The 19,493-nt window shown below is 42.0% G+C and overlaps 2 protein-coding genes across 3 annotated transcripts in view; one reads left to right on the plus strand and one right to left on the minus strand.

Annotated features, from left to right (window-relative positions):
• Positions 1-12,555, plus strand: part of atosb (atos homolog b) — a 25,109-nt gene extending 12,554 nt beyond the window's left edge. For both annotated transcript variants that reach the window (XM_087788659.1, XM_087788669.1), the window contains 9 exons: positions 2,486-2,664; positions 4,413-4,603; positions 5,787-6,965; positions 9,250-9,308; positions 9,361-9,460; positions 9,556-9,714; positions 10,297-10,365; positions 10,441-10,673; positions 11,604-12,555. In XM_087788659.1, coding sequence (XP_087644785.1) covers positions 5,877-6,965; positions 9,250-9,308; positions 9,361-9,460; positions 9,556-9,714; positions 10,297-10,365; positions 10,441-10,673; positions 11,604-11,757 — 1,863 coding nt within the window. In that variant the 5' untranslated portion in view covers positions 2,486-2,664; positions 4,413-4,603; positions 5,787-5,876 and the 3' untranslated portion in view covers positions 11,758-12,555. The remainder of the gene's footprint in view (positions 1-2,485; positions 2,665-4,412; positions 4,604-5,786; positions 6,966-9,249; positions 9,309-9,360; positions 9,461-9,555; positions 9,715-10,296; positions 10,366-10,440; positions 10,674-11,603) is intronic.
• Positions 12,547-18,986, minus strand: naaladl1 (N-acetylated alpha-linked acidic dipeptidase like 1). Its single transcript, XM_087788648.1, has 19 exons — positions 18,777-18,986; positions 18,294-18,466; positions 17,748-17,869; positions 17,301-17,420; positions 16,095-16,287; positions 15,944-16,037; positions 15,775-15,879; positions 15,574-15,659; positions 15,390-15,509; positions 15,240-15,325; positions 15,029-15,092; positions 14,536-14,603; positions 14,355-14,446; positions 14,160-14,253; positions 13,778-13,859; positions 13,200-13,373; positions 13,045-13,132; positions 12,886-12,978; positions 12,547-12,779 (listed from the first exon to the last, which is right to left on the minus strand). The coding sequence occupies exons 1-19, from the start codon at positions 18,977-18,979 to the stop codon at positions 12,605-12,607; spliced, it is 2,232 nt and encodes a 743-aa protein (XP_087644774.1). The 5' UTR covers positions 18,980-18,986; the 3' UTR covers positions 12,547-12,604.
• Positions 18,987-19,493: the final 507 nt, after the last annotated feature.

The following is a 19,493-nucleotide window of genomic DNA, read 5'->3' on the forward strand; positions in this document are numbered from 1 at the left end:
ATGTTGTTTGGGAATATGTCAGTTTATCCACTTTTTTAGGTTCGGTTAGGTAGAACTTTATTGATCCCTCAGGAGGTTTTTCCAATTAGGCACAGCAGTACAGACGATAATTCATTAAAGTAAAAATAAGAACAAGAACAAAGTTCTATAAAGAGAAAGAACAAGATGACACAATCTAAGTCAAAAGATAAAGAACATGGATCAAAGACAAAGGATACAAAGATTAACATGGAACAGAATGTCAAGATACTTTCACTTCTGCCCCCAAACTCAGAATTGTACGATCTTATAGCCCGAGGAATGAATGAGTCCTTGAGTCTATTAGTTTTGCAAAGTGTTTAATCAGCATTTATATGATCTCAGTCCTATGTATTGTCAAATATAAGCTGCAACAAAGTGATGAAAGTTGACATTACATTAAAAAAAAAGTATAGTTTCCAAATGTTGTTGTTATGATTATGTTATTATTTACAATGAAATACAACTTTTCACTTTATTTATTTTGTAGTTACCAGTGTATCAGATGAATATTCATGCATCTTTTGCCAATATGCATACATATGCATTTGAATTATATTACCCCTTGTGTTATTTCTGGGTCAAGGTGACCCGGAGGCAGAACAAAAAAAACAAATATCTTTGAGGTATCCCTTGTGTTGTCTCTGGGTCAAGGTGAACACCCTCCCTGGCTTCTTTAAATACATATTCAGTGTCGGAGATCGTTCACCTTGACCCAGAAACTACACAAGGGATACCAAAAGTATATTTTGTTTTCAGGCCTTTGGGTCACCTTGACCCAGAGATAACACGAGGGATACCTCAAACACATTTGTTTTCATCCTTCGGGTTACCTTGACTAAGAAATAACACAAGGGATACCTCAACCACGTTTGTTTTGGGGCCTTTGGGTCACCTTGACTCAGAGATAACACAAGGGATACCTCAAACACGTTTGTTTTGGGGCCTTTGGGTCACCTTGACCCTGAGACAACACAAGGTTTAAGTTCATACTTGTATACTTTAAAGATGTAGATAATATAGCCGACTACTTACCTAGTATTTGTTGCTATAAAATGGAAGTGAAACCGCAGTCGAGTGTTTCCTGTTGCACTGCAAAGTAGAATAAACAGTATTTCACGAACCCTGATGACTACAACTCTGCTGCCCATTCAGCATTAGGTTCTGGGTCAAAGTTGTTAACCTCCCGCTGAGGGGTCAGAGGTGACGTGTGTTTAGTTCCACCTGTTTGTAGTGTAGACGTCCAGCAGCTTATGTCAGTGGAGCAGTTGTTTATCGGCTCTGAACTGAACCTTATCCAACCAGGACGTACAGATGAAGGAATAAAAACATGACGTGAGTCACGAAGGAGGTCACATGACATCGCGTCAGTCGAGCTGAAACTGGACTAAATGTATGAAAAAAATGAATTGCTTTAGCAAGTGTCTCACACTCAAAAGACGATGCTCAAAATCTCAATTTGAGACATGTGGCATTTTTAGGTTGAAACAGAATTTAATTCTAAAAAATATATATTTACAAAATTACCATCAAATTTCTTTTTTTTTTTTAAAGAGTAGAAACATTTAAATTGTATTGAAAAATAAATTGGATTCAAGCCATCCATGGCTTTTTTTTTTTTTTTGAAATTGGAATTATTTTGTTTTTCTTGTAACAGGGTCGTCAAAAAAAAGATTCTTAAATCGCTCCATTATTACTTTCTAAATATCGCTCTAATTTTCTTTGTTTATTCTATTTATTCATTTTATGCACTGCCTCAAACCTGAAACCTGTTATAATAGTTTCTTTTTTCACAACAGTTCTTTATTATAAATATTTAGCATTTATTTTTGCATTTTATTGAATAAAAATAAAATATTTATTTCAAAATGGTGGCTCTTTTTTTATCCTTGTGGTATTGAAATTGGTTTAGACTATCTGTATAAAATTGAATTTTATTGTATCATGACAACACTAGCTTGCACCTTCTCTTTAATTTAAAGGTAAACTAGCGCCATTTCCAAGGTGATTTCTTCATTTCCTGGTTCTCTGCCTACATGTGTGACATACGAGTGGCTGATGTCAGCAGTTTTCACTCCCGTCAAAGTGATGCTTTAGTTCCGTCTTCCTACGTCGCTGCATGTGACGTTTCATGATCACCTTCACTTCATCGGCGGAGAGGAGGGTCGCGGTTGCCTAGCAACCACCGTGACGTGTTAAAATAAGGTTGAAAATCAAGCGGGACCAAGTAAGGAGCCTGCGGGAGCTCCCAGTGGACTCTGATGGAGTCACTATAAATATCCCCCCCTCTCCTCCCCCCTTCAGCCACTCACCGACCTTTCACCCTGGGGACTCCACCTGCCCTCGGGGGGGGGGAAGGGGGGACCACTCCAGTTCACTCTTTTGTCGTGACGGACTGAAACACGATGCGAGGATCAGGTGGATTCAAAGATGTTTCAACCCTCTCTCTCTTTCTGTGTCTCTGCAGAGGTTCCAGCTGGAATGATCTCGCCATGATGTCGAAGTCGCTCAGCATCCGGCGCTCAGGTGATCAGGGCAGGTGTGCGGGGCCGTCGGCCGATCACAGACGGACTAGAACCACCTCTGGCTCATCGGGGGAGCTTCCTCTCGGCGGTTCCGTGCAACACTGACGGAAGTTTTTTTCCAGTAAGTGTTGGCAGGAATGTGTCGTCAGCTGACTCGAGCCCACCGTGTGATTTAAGAGATGGAGATGTTGTTTTCTTTAGAGCAGGGGTGGGCAGTTAAAATTCTTCAAGGGCCACATTAAATTCTGTGAATGTTGTTACGGGCCGTCAAGCAAGAAGAAAGACAAAAAAATCCCCCCAAAAAAGTACATGCCTCATTGACATTTATTGAGCTAAAATAAGCTGCAATTTTATTCTTGTGTAGATGAGTTTTTTTCAAAACATTTATTCAATTAACTTGTAAAAAATGTTTTGAGGGATTAATATATACACAAAAAAATACACACAGAAAGGAGGGAAGTGTTATGTGAAAATGTAAATTAATTATAAATACAAAATACATTTGATAATGCATTAGAACCATTTATACATGATCATACTTTGGCATTACTATGGCCGCGTAAATACAGTCAAAGGGCCGCATGTGGCCCCCGCGTCGCACTTTGCCCAGGTCTGGTTTAGATCGAAGACGCTTGTTTTTTGATTCAATACAATATTTTGATCCATTATTTATTTGTCTTTGTGTGTCTTTGGGAAATTGTTTTCCAGCACACAGCAACACAAACGATAGATTCATGAAACAAGAACAAAGTGCAATAAAAGAACAAAGGATCAAAGAAAGGTAATGCAATAAACGATACAAAGATTAACATGTAATAGAATAATTTTTTCGCTCCACTCCTGCCCCCAAACTCAGAATTAAACATTCTAATAGCTCGAGGAATGAATGAGTCCCTGAGTCTATTAGTGTTGCATCATGGGAGGGGCATTCGTGCACTCCATCTGCTTCTCTGTTCGCTGATTACAGTGTTCAGAGGATGTGTGTGTGTGTGTAAGATTAGAAGTGTGTTCTGTTTGTGTGCCTCATGAGGTTTGTGGTGTGTGTTTGCTATTTATAGATGAGTTGTGCGTTACTTCCTGATGAAAATGTGCATTTAACTCTTGATCATGATCGTGTTAATCTTTGTGTTGCTTAAAGGGACTTAAAGGTACTGGACTGAGTAGCTCAGCGGTGTGAAATTCAACAGGTCAAGGGGCCAAATTCTTTAAGCCGTCTAAGTCGGGGGCCAAATAAAAAATGTACTTCATTTTTATTATTTGAGGCTCATTTCCTCTTGATTATTTCTGTGTTAGTCTCTTTAATCCCGCTGTTTTTTTTAGAAAAGTATTCTTTTTTTCAGCAGTTTTTGGGATTCAGTCTTTTCATATATTAAACAAAATCGAAATTATAAACTCGTCTCAAATGGAGCTTAGATTGATGTGTGATAAGAAAACTATTTTATATAGAAACAGTGGTAAAACCTCCACAAAATAAACTAGTTACCGTTCAATTCAAAAACATGTTGAAGCCTCATAATAATGACATGAAGTTATTAATAATAACGACCAGTACATGGACGATTTATAAGGTTTAAATTAACCCACTTTATTCTGTTCAGTATGTCACAGTAACGGTGACCTGAAAAAGCTCCCATCATACTTTGCCGCCCAGCCAACCAACCACAGCTGTCAATCATTTTTGATAGAAAGACATTTAACATGCACTATTATAGCAACCAATCAGCCGTCAGTAAATGTAACTGTACTTGGAATGGCATCATTGGAGTTCAGTGTTGTTTTTCAATGATGTTTGCAAACACTTGCGACAACACGGTCGTCCAGAAGCTTCTGCAACACATGTCCCTCACAATAAACCTCTCGTCTCCGCAGGTCGATTTCGGGTCTCCCGCGATTCCCGACTCTTTCCTGAAATCTTTCCCTGGGATGTTGTTGACGTTCCCCGGCAGATGCCACGGATATCCATGTCGTCGTTTCTTAGGCCGTTTTGCACACAGCTTCCAGATGTTGTGCCACATGCGTGGGGTCCCGGCGGGCGGGATTAGTCCAGGACTGGCAGAGAGGTGAGCCCTCTTACGCAACCCTCGGGATTTTGTCGAATTAAGCCGCAGAGATCGACGGCACGCGCTTTCTTAAATTGCATTATACATGTGGCCGAGCAAATCGTCTGCAGCAGGAGTCGGTTTAACAGCCCAGTCTGAACAGATGCATAGAAGTAGATCAGTGACTTCAGGATGTTGAACCCTTGAACGCTTCTCCCCATAACGGAAGAAATTTGAAAGCTAAAAAAAAGGGTCCAATCATGTTGATAATTTGGACTTTTATCTACTTTTTAAAGTTGGAATTGTGTTTCTACGTGAACGTATGCCATACATTTCAAATGTTGAACATTTGAATTTATAGAATTGATTACATTTTTTTTTTTGTTGAGAATTTAATTTACTCTTTTACTAACTAGTCTTGTATCTTGAAATGTTTTTTCTCTGATAATTTAATTAACTTGTGTTATTTGAGGGTCAAGGTGACCCAGATGACCAAAAGAAGTGTTTGCTATCCCTTCTTGCAATTTTTGTATTCATTATAATGATAATTATTTTATTGTTATTATTATTTTAAATAATTAAATACGCGAGTGTTACATTTTTTAATTGAATACTTAAATTCAAGAATTATAATATTTATTTACTGAATTATATTCAAATACTTTTTAATTATTTATTTTTATTAATCATTAAAATGATTAAGGTTGTTATTTTTTATTAACTGAATTAAACTGGAATATTCTTCTGAATTTTTATTTTATTTTACACAAAACGGTGATATTCTAATTCCAATAATTAAAAAATAGTTAAACTAAATTCAATATTTTTAATTCATCATTCATGGTTGAGAGTGTGTTTAAGTAGCTCTTCTGTCTAGTGGTACAATTATAAAAACTATTTTATATTTATTTGAAAAGCTACAGATTAAAAAATATTAAAATTAGAACATGTATTTCTGAATGTTGTAATAATTTGGATATCAAACCAACATTTTTAAAATAAAATACATCTTTTTTTAGAAAATATTTAATTGAGTTGTTAAAAAATTAAAATTATTATTATCATTATTAAAATGATCAAATAACTATAATAATCAAAATGAATAAAACAATTTTAAAGTTTCAATGTTAAATGTATCAATTAAATACTGATATACTTTCTTCGAGACGATGTCCTGAAGGTCAGTTCTTCTCTCGTCCTGCAGGAGGCGTGAGCGTTGAGGGTCGACGCTGATTCCTCGCCCGAGTGAGGACAAACTTGTTTCACATTTAATCGTCGATACTTCCAGTCGGAGATGCGGCACATCCACGTGGAGTTGGCTCACAAGAAGCCTCCTCTGGAGCTCCCGGCTCACGAGGGAGACCTGCCTCCTCCCACGGCACCCACACAGATCCTGGAGCCCGGGGTCCGCCCCGGCACGCCGGGACACTACGGACAGGAAGAGCTGCGTCTTCAGAAAGTCTACCAGCTCTCCATTTTCTCCCAGCTGGGGGGATTCTCCACCTCCACTGAGTCCCAGAGCGAGGCCCAGCAGAGACCGGTCAGGGTGGGCGTGAAGCGGGGTCTGGAGGAGACGTACCCCCAGTCGCACAAGCGCCCTTACCTGGGGGATGCTGGGGAGTGTCTAGAGGGGGGGGTATCGAGCGGACCCCCTGTGCCGGGAGTGGGCTCCATCGACCCGAGAGACTGTGAGGGGGGGCTCTCGCCCAAATCGCCGCCGCTCTCCCCGAACCACACTCCGTCTCGTCGCCCGGCGCAGCACAACCACGACCGGCCAGTCCCGGACGTGTTCGCGCCGCTGTCACCCAAATCGTCCCCCATGCGTGACCCCCACCATTGTGACCATCCTCCGAACAATGGGGGCCGCACACCCACCTACTCTCTAGGAAGCCCTGGAATGGACACCGGCAATAATGGCACATGTGGAGGCCAGCCCGCCCCCCACTTATATGAGATGTCCACCTATGAAACACCAAATCCGGCCAGCCCCACCAGCCCCCCGGGGCCCTTCTCCCCCCCACATCACACAGAACTGCAGGAACCAGGGGAAGCCACAGAATGGGGAGTGGGACTCGAGTCTTCCCCGCCCGAGCGCAGCGCCACCCAGGGTCCCGCCGGGTCCTCCTCCTCCTGGGAGAAGACCCCCAGCAGCAATGGCCACCGCCTGGCCGCCGCCGGCGCCCACTGGTCCGTCAAAAAGCGCCTGCTGTCCCCGAGCGAGACGGCCGAGTCGTGTTCCGAGGACGAGGGGCCGTCGACCTCCAAGAGGAGCCGGCTGTCCATACTGGACTCGGGACTGGGACCCACTTCTTGTCGCAGCACGGATTCTAAAGCCGCCCCCTACTGGAACCACCTTCTTCCGTCAGTGTGGGACAGACCCAAGGTCAGTGCAGCGTCGCCAACTGTGATGTCAAAGTTTTAATTAAGGTTTTGGAAGGTTAAACTTATATTTGTGAGGGATTGTCCAACAACAAACTTAAAGTTTATATTTTGAGACGGTTACTCATCGTTGGATACATAAATGAAATAGCGTGGTTTGGTCTCAAATGATTATTGACAAGCAATTGAGAAATATAAAGTGCAATATGTGTTAAAGATATATGTATATTATTACTTGTATTACGTATATTACTATCAAACGTAAATGAAGCGAGATCTTTTATTAAGAAATAATGTGGTATTTTAATGTAATAAATAATAATATATTGTTGACTTCAATGCAAAACGTGAAATGAATATTATGAAAAACAAACTTAAAAGCTGTTTTAAAAGTGATATATAGTGTTACTAATTTATTTATTTCTATTAATATGGATTTATTTTTTTAAAAATCTTAGTGAAACGCAAGTAAAATGAAAAACAAAATGCTATTGTCATTTAAAGTAATTAAAAAAAGTTGTAAGTTTCATTTTGAGTGACTAAAGTAGTTGATTAACCCGGTGTTATCTCAGGGTCAAAGTGACCCGCTGGCCTGAAATGCAATCTCGTTTGTAGTATCCCTTGTGTCGCCTTTTTACGTTGACCATGAGACAACACAAGGGATACCACAAACACATTTGTCATTTGTCACCTTGACCCTGAGACAACACAAAAGCTTCACCACTAGCTGCCCATTAACCATCTAGAAATCTAAAGTAGTTACATAAATGTAAAAGCAGAAGAAAAATGGCCCACGGAACCATCAGGCCATCACGCTGGACCGGTCGGCTCTGGAATGATCCCATTGAGCGAGCGTCCATTGTTCCCCGGCGCTGCTCTTTGTACCCTCACATCCTGCCTCTTAACTGTTCTGGAATCATTTATGAACACGGTCAGAGAGCATGAACTTATTTCCTAGATGTGACCAGAGAAGGGGAAGGTCTGAGGCTGTGAAGGTTTAAAATGGTCTTTAATATTCTGAAGCGCAGAGGAACGATGACAAGAGAGTTGTGGGTATGAAACGACATCATATAAAGAGAATCGCGTTAGACATTAAACGAGTCTTACTTAAGACTGTTCAGGTTCTTGAAGTAACTTGGTTATATTTTGAAACCCTTATATAATATTGAATGAAATGCAGTTACAAATATGACCAAAGAGATTAAAGAGTCTTTAACACAGAGAAACACACACAGAGTCACAGAGTAATGCACACATTTATTAAACATTCTGTAGCACAGGTACCTGAATACAGAGACAATTAGGAGGCAGAAAACACAACCACATTTATACAGAGATGAAGACGAATAAGAAGACACTTAATACAGCAACACATATACAGAGATAAAGGTATCAGAAGACACGAAACATAGACACACATTTACAGAGATGAAGACGAATAAGAAGACACGAAACACAGACACACATTTACAGAGATGAAGACGAATAAGAAGACACGAAACACAGACACACATTTACAGAGATGAAGACAAATAAGAAGACATGAAACACAGCCATATACAGAGATGAAGACAAACCAGAAGACATGAAACACAACAACACACATACAGATATGAAGACAAACCAGAAGACATGAAACACAACAACACATATACAGAGATGAAGACAAACAAGAAGACACAAAAAACAACAACACACATACAGAGATGAAGACAAACCAGAAGACATGAAACACAACAACACACATACAGAGATGAAGACAAACCAGAAGACATGAAACACAACAACACATATACAGAGATGAAGACAAACCAGAAGACATGAAACACAACAACACACATACAGAGATGAAGACAAACCAGAAGACATGAAACACAACAACACACATACAGAGATGAAGACAAACCAGAAGACATGAAACACAACAACACATATACAGAGATGAAGACAAACAAGAAGACACAAAAAACAACAACACACATACAGAGATGAAGACAAATCAGAAGACGCTCAATACAGTCACACATATACAGAGATGAAGACAAACCAGAAGACACGAAACAAAGACACACATACAGTATATGAAGATAAAGATAAATCAGAAGAAAGCGACACAAGAAAGACAAAAAAGGAACAAAGCTTCAGAGCCGGACTGTCCCGTGACCCGAATAAATCTGTGTGGATTCAAAATGGTGACCAGTCCAGCGAGCATGTTTACATTTAAAGATGACGGGACAGTTGTTCTTTACCAGAAGTGTTTTTAACATGAGTTCCCTCTCGGTGTTCAGACGTCCACCGACTGCATCCGCACAGGGAAGCGGCTGAAGAACGTCATCAGGCTGAAAAGGTGAGTCTCCTCTTAACTTAACTTAACTTAATTTAACTTGTCATGTGTTCAGTCGGCGGCTGCGCAGCGGCAGACGAACAGACTGCAGGCCGACCCCTCACTCGGACTGGCCCTCGTCTTCCATCAGCAGGTCGCTCCTGGGAAACTTTGAGGTAAAAAAAAAAACACAAAAAAAAGTTATTTAAAGCCTTTTCTTTGCGAGTCCCTTCCTGGTTGACTCACCTTCTGCCGATGATGTCGTTGTCAGGAGTCCATACTGAAGGGCCGCTTCACGCCGTCGGGTCGCATCGAGGGCTTCACGGCGGAGATCGGCGCCAGCGGCTCGTACTGCCCTCAACACGTCACGCTGCCGGTGCAGGTTACGTACTACGACATCTCCGAACACAGCGCCCCCACGCCCTTCCTGGTCAGTGCTCGCCACTACATCTAGTTTAGTCTTGAGGTGTAGATTCTGGGGGATCTAGATTGAGGACTGTTTGTATGAATTAAGACGGTAATTTGTATTGTTTTAAAAAACGTGTGTTGACATGAGCTGCTTGGAAGAGGTCTGCGCTCTCCAAGTGCTTTTCTCAAAGCAACTTCACTGCTTTTTAACTCAAGTTTACTTCTTGTATACATTTTGTTTTCTTTAGCCACCAGTGATGCTAATAACTTATCTACAGCTTTTTCAAGTATAATTAATATTTTTTTGTAAACAATATTAAGCAACAAAGGAGCAGAAGACTGTTAGCATTGTTAGCAAAACGTCTGACGGACAGAAAGGTAAATAATAAACAGTCGAAATATACATTTTGAATCTAATTTGCAAAGTAAAAAGTTGACAATATCATTATTACTATTATTATTATTCTTTATATCTTAACATGAGAAGAAGAAGTAGAAAATAGTTGCAATAATTAGCTTGTTAGCATTTTGTTTAGCATTTATAATTGGATCTGAATTGACGCGAGAGACACTTTGGTTGACCCCCGTGTGATTCCCCCACCAGGGCGTGGTCTCTCTGGAGCCTCTCGGAAAGAAAGGCTACAGTGTACCCAAAGCAGGGACCATTCAAGTGGTGAGTTTGTCTTCAGGGCGAGAGCCGTGATACTGGCGTACGTGCTGACGGTGGCGCTGTCTCGCTTTCTCTCAGACCTTATTCAACCCCAACAAAACTGTGGTGAAAATGTTCCTGGTGACCTACAACTTCGGGGACATGCCAGTCAATCACATCACCTTCCTGCGTCACCGCATCTTCCTGGTGCCGGTGGAGGACGAGGCGGAGGCGAGCGGCGCCGGCTGCAGCGGCGGCGGCGTCACGGCCTCGCCTCCGGGCGGCAGAGCGGCGGACAGGAAGAAGATCCTATGCTACCTGATCCATCTCAGGTGAGGATGGAACTCTTTTTCTTAACATGTACTCGATGTTTTTGTTACCTCTGGCAACTCTGATTTCCTCCCATTGCATGAGCGTTAACGCAATGTGCTGACAGAGCCCCCTGCTGGTGGAAAATAGAACTTACTGACAAAAGAATACTTCTAGAACTTCTTTTAATTTGATTAAAATGTGTTTTTTATTACTTGTACTATCTTATTTTCCTTATTGGTATTAACAATCATACTGTTTAATTAAATTATCCATTATATATTCTATATTCTAAACAAGCTAGTAATAATATTTACTATAATAAACATGTTTTTATTAACACAGTAATTGAGGCTTGAATATCTATAAAACATACACATTTTCTTTTCTTTTATTTGATATAAGAAACTGAAAATGTGGTTGTTATAAACGGATATATTTTACATGTTTTGTTGAGTCTCTACTTGAGGATTAAAATATTTACTAAGGTTTTCTACAACTGTGTTTGAGTGAAAGCTAGAGTTAAGATAAGGTTGCAGTTTGTATGGAAGTACATCAGAGCCATCTGAATATTGAAGGGTTGAATTTAACATTAGAAATGTTAGAACTTTGAATTTGTAATATTGAATTGTTTTTTTTTAAGGCATGGGATTTTTAAATTTGGATTTAATATTGATATTCTAATATTTAAAAATAAATGTCTTTATAATGGCTGAATGATATCCCATTTATATACAAATTATTGATTTCAATAAAAAGAAATTCATCCTTTTAATGTATAAAATAATGGATTAAATTATTAAAAACAAAAGCAAAGTTTAAACCAATATTATGGCACTGATATACTTCTATACGTCTGTCCATAAAGAAGACTTTTGTCTCAACTTTCTTGTCATTTTTCAACTAACAAAAGCACCGTCAGTGAAGCTCACTCTCCTCCCGTCTCTCCTCAGATTCCAGAGTTCCAAATCTGGTAAAATCTACTTGCACAACGATATCCGGCTGCTATTCTCCCGCAAATCCATCGAAGTGGACACAGGGATTCCTTACGAGCTCAAATCTTTCACCGAGGTGCCAAGAAACCCCAAGTACTCCTCCCGCCTGTGACCTTTGCTCCCCCCCGTCGCACACGCAAGCCGAGGACCCCCAGGCAGCACTCCCCCCCCCCCGGAGAGGAGCGAGGACTCGGATCGGTCCACGAGGAATATCGAGAGGAGGAGGAAAAAAAAAAAAAAGCGTAGAAGCTTCTGGGCAATCAAACTTTTGACTTGAAAACCTTTATGTACAAACACACACACTAGAGACTGGACTTCACGACACAAGCGTTCGGTGTAAACGTGCATGCCTTGTGACTTCTAACAGCCGAGTTTATCCTCCAGTGTCATCACTCTGTCCTTCACTCTGCCGGCAGCGCCCTCTAGCGGTGGCCACTGCCCTCCATCGCGTTACAAAAACCACAAGGTTGGAGTTTAAAAAAATCTATTCATCTGTTATTAATCGGGAAGAGCAAAAAAATAAATAAACTTGAAGATTGTGATTAAAATAAGTTGATTCAGGCCGGGGGGGCGTGTCAGACTGAGGGACACTGTGCTGTTTCCTTTTTTAAAAAAAATAAAAAATAAAATGAGATGTATTATTATTTTTTTAGAACTCGGAGCAGAAAAGTTGTAGTATTTTTAATTTATCTATTTTTTTTTTCGCAAATGTCTTAAAGAGCAATATGCTGCACAAGATGTAGAGTGTGTTGTTTTTTGTTTTGTTATTTTTTTTGGGGGGGGGAGGGAGGGGACGACCTCTCCGGAGCAGGAGGGGGACGGGATGGGAGGAGGGGAGGGGGGGTATTTAAATGGGGGAGACAAAGTCTATGTATCTATGAATAATAAACTTTGCGACTGGCAAGTGAAACCGTGTTTTTATTGTTGGGTTAGAAAACTTTTTTTTGGGTAGAAAAACCTCAGGAGTCATCAGTCAGTGTGGAGGCAGCGCCCTCTATCGCCTGGCTCAGGAGCGACAAGTGGTAGTGCACTTTTTGCCAGCCTGCCTTTCCCAAGGTCTCGGCGTTGGCGTAGGCAGTGGCCAAGCCTGGGAACGTCGGCTTCCCTGCAGAGCTGGGCGTCCAAATCACATGCCTGGATTATGCGTGAGAAAAACATGGTTAAAATGAGCCGAGGAAAAATGATTTCGCTCCAAAAATATTTAATAAATTGGAGTCAAAATGTTAGCTGCTGAACTCGCCTGTATCCATAAAGGTCTTGGAACGCCAGAGGGTTCAAGAAGGCCCGGTCAAGCAGCATGAGCTGGTCGTTGATCTTGCGGAACTTCAGAGGTCTACAACCGAACACCCGTGAGTCAAGCTGGAATCGCCCTTAAAAGCAAATCTTCTTGTCCACTCACGTTTCGTTCTTCAGGTCCAGTCCTTGAATGACTTTGTTCAGATCGGAGGCGGCCTTGCGAAAGTTGGCGACGGCCTGTTTAAGGGGCTCTGAAACAAACGTCACATGATAAAAGCCCCGGTGGACCCCGGTTCGTAAGGCCTTCGGCGTGCTTACCCATTGAGATTTTCTGTGCCATCAGACCCTCTTGATAAAGATCAACCGCCACTCTAAGGTAGTCCTCCAGAGTCTCGGCGTAGTCGCTGCAATTGAGGGGTAGCAGAAGACTGTCGGCGAGTCGGACCAGGATGTTCCCTGCCGTTCTTGTGACGGCCTGGTGGCTGTAGAACCCTAAGACACCGCAAAGATATTTGTTACCTTCCCTGGTCACGGACACCTCAACTGGTAAGAACTCAATGGGAACCCTTAGGTTACCAACCAGTATATTCTTCGTGATGTCTTTGCAAATGGGTTCTAGTCCCCCCTGGGACAGTTGGGTACTTTAGTGTAAAACTTGTAACCCCCTCACAGGTAGCGGATGTTTTCAATCTGGTCCGCTTTGGTTTAGGATCTCAGTTTATAGTTGGTTCACATCTACAGATATGGTTGAGGCTTCAACTTTTCTGTTGATTTCAAACCCTGTCTTACATTCTACACTTTAACAAAACAGTTCTTAACCTTCTCACCTGCCATTCCTACTTGCTTTTTTGGTAACTTGAGTGAATACCTGGTCTTATAGTATCACGATGACTCACCTGGATCAATGTACTTTGACGCGTAGTCGTAGGTGTCGTACGCCGTGTGGTAGGCCGGGTAAATCCGAGCATTAGTTTTGGTCTGTGTGTAAAATAAAAATGGGGAAATGATCACATGATGTCCTAAGAATGTATGGTTGGGACACAGTTGCACATAATTCCATTGATTATAATGGGTGGGTCAGGTTCTTGAGACGCCATGATTGCCTGCAATGTCCATAAGTTAAACTGCCTAATCCCCAATGGTAAACTTTCAACCTGTTCTTTCTTGGTTTTTACTGATAATGGTTTAGTCAAAATGGCAAATCGTAGGAGTTGAATAATTAGTAAAAATTAAAATAAAATCTTCTAGTGTGAAACATGAGGCGAAAGACTTTCCTACCCTGTCGTATGTGTACGACATGTCTATTGACGCGATTCCCAGATAGTGGACGAAGGCTGCGTAATCACTTCCTGCTCCAGTCAGGTATCCAACTCTGGAATAAGACACGCAACAGTGATTATAAGTTTATCGTGTTCTGGTGTTTTATGCACTTTTAACAATCATTTAAACAAAGATGCATATTTGCCACAGTACCTCGGAATGACTCCATGAAATGGACTGGTTCTGTTGGTGAACTTGATCCAGTTGTCATAAACCGATGTGGAGTCCACTCCAGGTGCCTGCACCTTTAAAAACAAGTCACAATAACATTATTTATTATTATTTTTAGCTGATTTAAATGTAGCGTTACAACCGTACCTAAGGTGAACCTCACCTGTTTCGCTGCGGTGAAGATGACGTTTTGCAAAGACGGCATCCCGGATGCTCTTAGCGTAGCATTAGCTAATGATGATAGTAAACAAAAGATTTACTGTTGGAACTCGTCATGTTATTTATAATTTTTAAGTGATTGTTTATAATGAAAATTATGTTTTTGCAACTTCATTTACACTGCTAGCTTACTTAGCTTAGCAAAAGACTTGTACGAAGTTAAACCTTAAGTACTTTTCTCTACTTTGATTCATTATTATAGTATTTAAGATGGACCGTTTTAGATTTTAATCAAGATCTATATTTTTTTATGACCATGAAGGCCCAAATAGCAAGAACACTGGAGCAACAATGATCCTCTTATTGTTGGTTCACACTAAAAGTGATCGTTGTGCTACTCTGACTCAGACATGGACGAAAGCTTCTGACTAACAATAGTTCAAAGAATCAAAGACCTAAGGTGCCAATAGTTCCAAACAAACTTAATTGTATCTCACCAAAAACGGCAATGTCCACATTGATGTAGGCCACGGTGCGTTCACTGAGCTTGGTCAGGTATTGCTGAAGGACAGGATATGACATTCTTTTTTTTTATCGTATACAGGGGGCGCCCTCGGCTGAAGCCTATCACAGTCTTACAGGGTGACAGGCTACGTCCTTAGCAGGGCTCATATAGACGATTAACAAAATACATTATTTTTGTGTCACCTCGGTGTATTCGGCCGACCCAATGAGACCAAACTCTTCGGCTCCCCAGCTGCCAAAGATGATAGACCTCCGAGGCCTCCAGGTTCCTTTAAGAAAAATGACCTTTTATTTATTGCTGTAGACTCGCCAGTGGTCTGGAAAAGTTCTCACCCTTCTTGAGCCTTGTGCCCAGAACTCTGGTCAACTCCAGCATGACCGAAGTACCACTGCTGGGATCAATGGCACCATGAACCCAACTGTCCCTGTGGTTCCCGTAGATGACGTACCTGTCTATGGACCGCAGACATTTGTGATTTTACAGCTGACTTGCAGCGACACTGTCTCTCAGTCCTACCTGGCTCTACGCTCCCTCTGATCATGCCCATCACATTTGAGGAGTTCCTCAACTCTTCAAAGTTGTATACTTCGAGCTTCACATTACTGCAACACAAGCATGAAGTTAGGATGTTTGGTCTGGTAAATTTTGCAAAGCAAAAGAAACCGTCTGGCGTACATCGTGGTCTAGCAGACCTGTTGAGTAAAGTCACCAACGTACCTGTTGTTAAATCGAGAGGAAACCTGGAATCCCGGACCACCAAACTTATAGGAACAGTTGAATCCTCCCTGCCATTCTGCCGGAGCCACAGTTCCTCCGAGTTCACTACGATTACACCGGTCGATTAGAGATCATGTCAGCCTTGTATTAAACCGACAGGACGACTCACCAGATTAAGTTGTAGGCATCTTCAAATCCGATTGGTTGAATTGGAATAGGTGGGAGTCCAGTTATTTCCTCTTTCGGGATCCTGTAAGTTTCCTCTGTGGAAAGTGTGTATTTATTGATTGACAGGCAATAAAAATAAGGATAGTAATTACCTTTAGCGGCAAGGTAGGGCGTGAGCAAGTCTCCGTAATCGCTGGTGAAGCCGCCTCTCTCCACCCCAGAGGGTGGTAGGTACCACGAATGGGGATATGTCTCGTTGGTGTCTGACATGAGACCGTCGTTGATGTCCTTAGGATCGGTGTAGACCAGGACTCCGGCGACCCCATAAGGGGCGGCGTTTATAGCCTGCGAAGACGGCGGTTATTGTTTATAATTACTCATCTTTCATCATTGAAGTAGAACACCCATTCCCATCTGAAGGCTATCTAAGCATGCTACTTTGATCTAAGACAACCTGATTATTTTGGAAGACAATAGCTTGGTTTACTGTAAGGTATTAAGACTAAAGAGGTTGATGAAGAGTGTTATGAAAAGAAAGATTGATCTCTTGCCCATTATCAAGATCATTATTATTCTAGAATTTCCAGGCACAGCCAGGATGTTGAGAGGGTCGACGATGTGGTCCTCTTGGCCTCATCAAATAGTGACCTTCAGTTCTCCCCAGGAAAGGTTCACAATCGAGTGTAAAGCAGCTCCAAATCCGAGTCCATGGTTCTCAGTTGGAACGCGGTGGGGAGCCTTCTCCGGGTTGGGGATAAGATACTGCCCCAAGTGGAGGAGACGGAAATTATGGAGTGTGCACTGATCTTTGGTGGTATGGAGGACGCTAAGCCATAAGGCGAAGCTCTCTGTATGCCGGCGGATCTACGTCCCCTATCTCACCTATGGTCACGAACGGTGGGTAGTGACCGAAAGAACAAGATCGCAGGTACAAACAGCCGAAATTAGTTTTCTCCTTAGGGTGGCTGGCCCCTCTCTTAGAGATAGGGTTAGAAGCAAGGTCATCCAAGAGAGACTCGGAGTAGAACCGCTGCTCCCCCACGTTGGGAGGAGTCCGTGGAGGTGGATTGGCCACCTGATTAGGACATCTCCAGGAAGGCCCAACCAGTTCATTCTTGTTGTGTGGATAGAAGCATTTACGGAAACAATAAATCCTATAAGTAGTCACTCTGTTTTACACCTCTCTCTCCATTAACCTGGACTGTTGACCCCAACTACTTCAAACCGACAAACCTCTAGTCTGTGTATGTTACTCTTACCGTTATGGAAATGTAAGGACACTTCACCACCTCCTTGTCCACTGGTTAACAAGTTCACATGGTAAAACGGGAATAAAATTAACTCAAAATTGTCCTTACTTTGGCAGCTCTTCCAGCTCCTCCATATCTGGTGATGGCAATGGTTCCTCTGAGGTCCACGGTCTGGTTCAACAGATGGTAGTCGCTGAGCTTGCCCTGGTTGGCGTAAACCAGTTTCCCCTGAAAGAGTAAGTAAAGTACCTCATTATATAATTGAACATGTTTATGACCATGTTATTGTTAGTGTGGAGAAGACAGGCCATATATTCTTTTGTCTTTCTCTATGTTTTATATGAACAATGAAGTATAAAACTTTATTAATAACTAACTCATTACTTTATGGCCTGACGTTTACAAGACCATAAGGGTCAATGCCTTTCCATGTAACGACTTAATGGCTCAGGCCTTGTTTTCATAGTCAATCAATACTTACTGTAACCTAGGGAAGCACTCTGAACTGAATGCTACGTTCTGCTTCAAGCGTAGCTTTCCTAACCATCTTCTTACCATTGCCTGTCCAGCAGGTGAGTAGGCCGCATATGGCTGGACCACTTCAGGATCTTCTTGATCTGGTAAATACGGCTTCTCCTTCTCCCGCGCCGTGTACAGAGTTGAAGCAGATGGACCAACTGATTGATAGAAAGAAAAGGATTACAAGCTAGAAGACATTACTATAGGAGGAGACTATCGTACACTACTGACTACCTAGGATGATGGTTGGTAGTATGTGGATAGGTTCATTGGGTACTAACAACTAAGTATCGAACAAGGGGCTTCTATGGTTCAGGTTCTGTTACGTTACTGGAAGCTCCTATCAAGCGTCACTAGTGCTTGAACTGGATTACTACTGACTGAGAATTGATGACGATCAATTCTTAGATGATGCTTTGGAATTTAACCATTTTGGTAGGGTGTTTCGGTTACAGAGAGTAACATTAGTTGGAGAAGGTATATTCCGTTCCTCTGGAGTTGAAAAGAAACAGGAACCACCTTGAGTATTTGCTCCAAGATCAACTTCAGAACCAAAGCATCTCAAATTAAATCCATACCCACCTACGGTGACCTTGTTGGGTTTGTTGGGGTTGGGGAACGACAGATAGACCTTGTATTCCTCCCGCCAAGCCTTGTCCAGCCCACTGTTGGGGTCCCGCCACCTATTGAGCATCAATTTGACGGTCTCCTCGTCCCCGGCAGTCGTGGCCATGTGAGGGACCTTGGTCAGCTCTCTGTCAAGTAAAAGAAGAGCAAGAGCAAAGGTTAAAATGTCGCCGTGACACAAAGAGTCAATCATAGAGAGTCATTAACTGTTTTTATTTGTAAGTAGTACACAGAGGATAATTTGTGACTCTTAATTGTGTGCCTACCCATGTACTTTTTGTGTAAAAGTGTCCTGCTTAAACCTGACCACCTACCCTTCCAACCACCTAAAACCTTCAACCTATTACAATCAATTTAACCTCATTTAGATTTTATCCAATTATTTACTCAAAATAAAATATTTGAAAAGATTATTAAAAAAAAACCAACGAAACTCACTTGAGGTTTTTCCCGATCTCGTTGTTGTCCACCTCGGACAGGAACGCCTTGATGAGACTCTCATCCACATCCTTGTTGACCTCGGCGAGCCAGGCCGGCCCTCCGCCGCCGCCGCTCTTGTTTATCCCGAAGTGTCCGATGAGAATTCCCACCACGAAGACGGCCGCGCAGGAAACGCCGCCGATCACCAGCGTCTTCAACATTTCTCCAGTCCAGTGCGCGGTGTTGTGACCAGGAGTTCCGGTGACACCGGTTAACATTAACCAGTCTTGTTTGAGATGGGATGGACTTTATACCCCGGCGGGCAGGGGACGGGTTTGTGTCTCTTTACGGCTCTATAAAAGAACAACTTTTATTTGTGGACGCTTGTTTGTGTGACACTTTTTTATCATTTAATAACAGTTCTATAGATGATTCTATAAATAAGTTAGCTATTACGGAACATCACCACTTCCTGAAAACAAGTCCCTGTCTTTGTTACATTAGGTGTGAGGCAAGGGGCCCAACAAAGCATGTTCAGGTCCTCGGATCATACATCAGGCTTTCATTAGAGTATCAAAATTCCCCCCCCCTCGCACAAAAAAAAGTCATATTCCCCATTTTTGCCCCCTTTCTTTTGGTTGCTACAGTATGTTTTGCCACCTCCAGATCTAGGGCTGTGTTGGACCAGGATATGGGGTCACATACAGGGTCTGCAGTCTGACATTACCACTTAAC

The sequence above is a fragment of the Callionymus lyra genome, chromosome 1 (assembly GCF_982586985.1).
Source record: "Callionymus lyra chromosome 1, fCalLyr1.hap1.1, whole genome shotgun sequence".
Classification (NCBI taxonomy): Eukaryota; Metazoa; Chordata; class Actinopteri; order Syngnathiformes; family Callionymidae; genus Callionymus; species Callionymus lyra.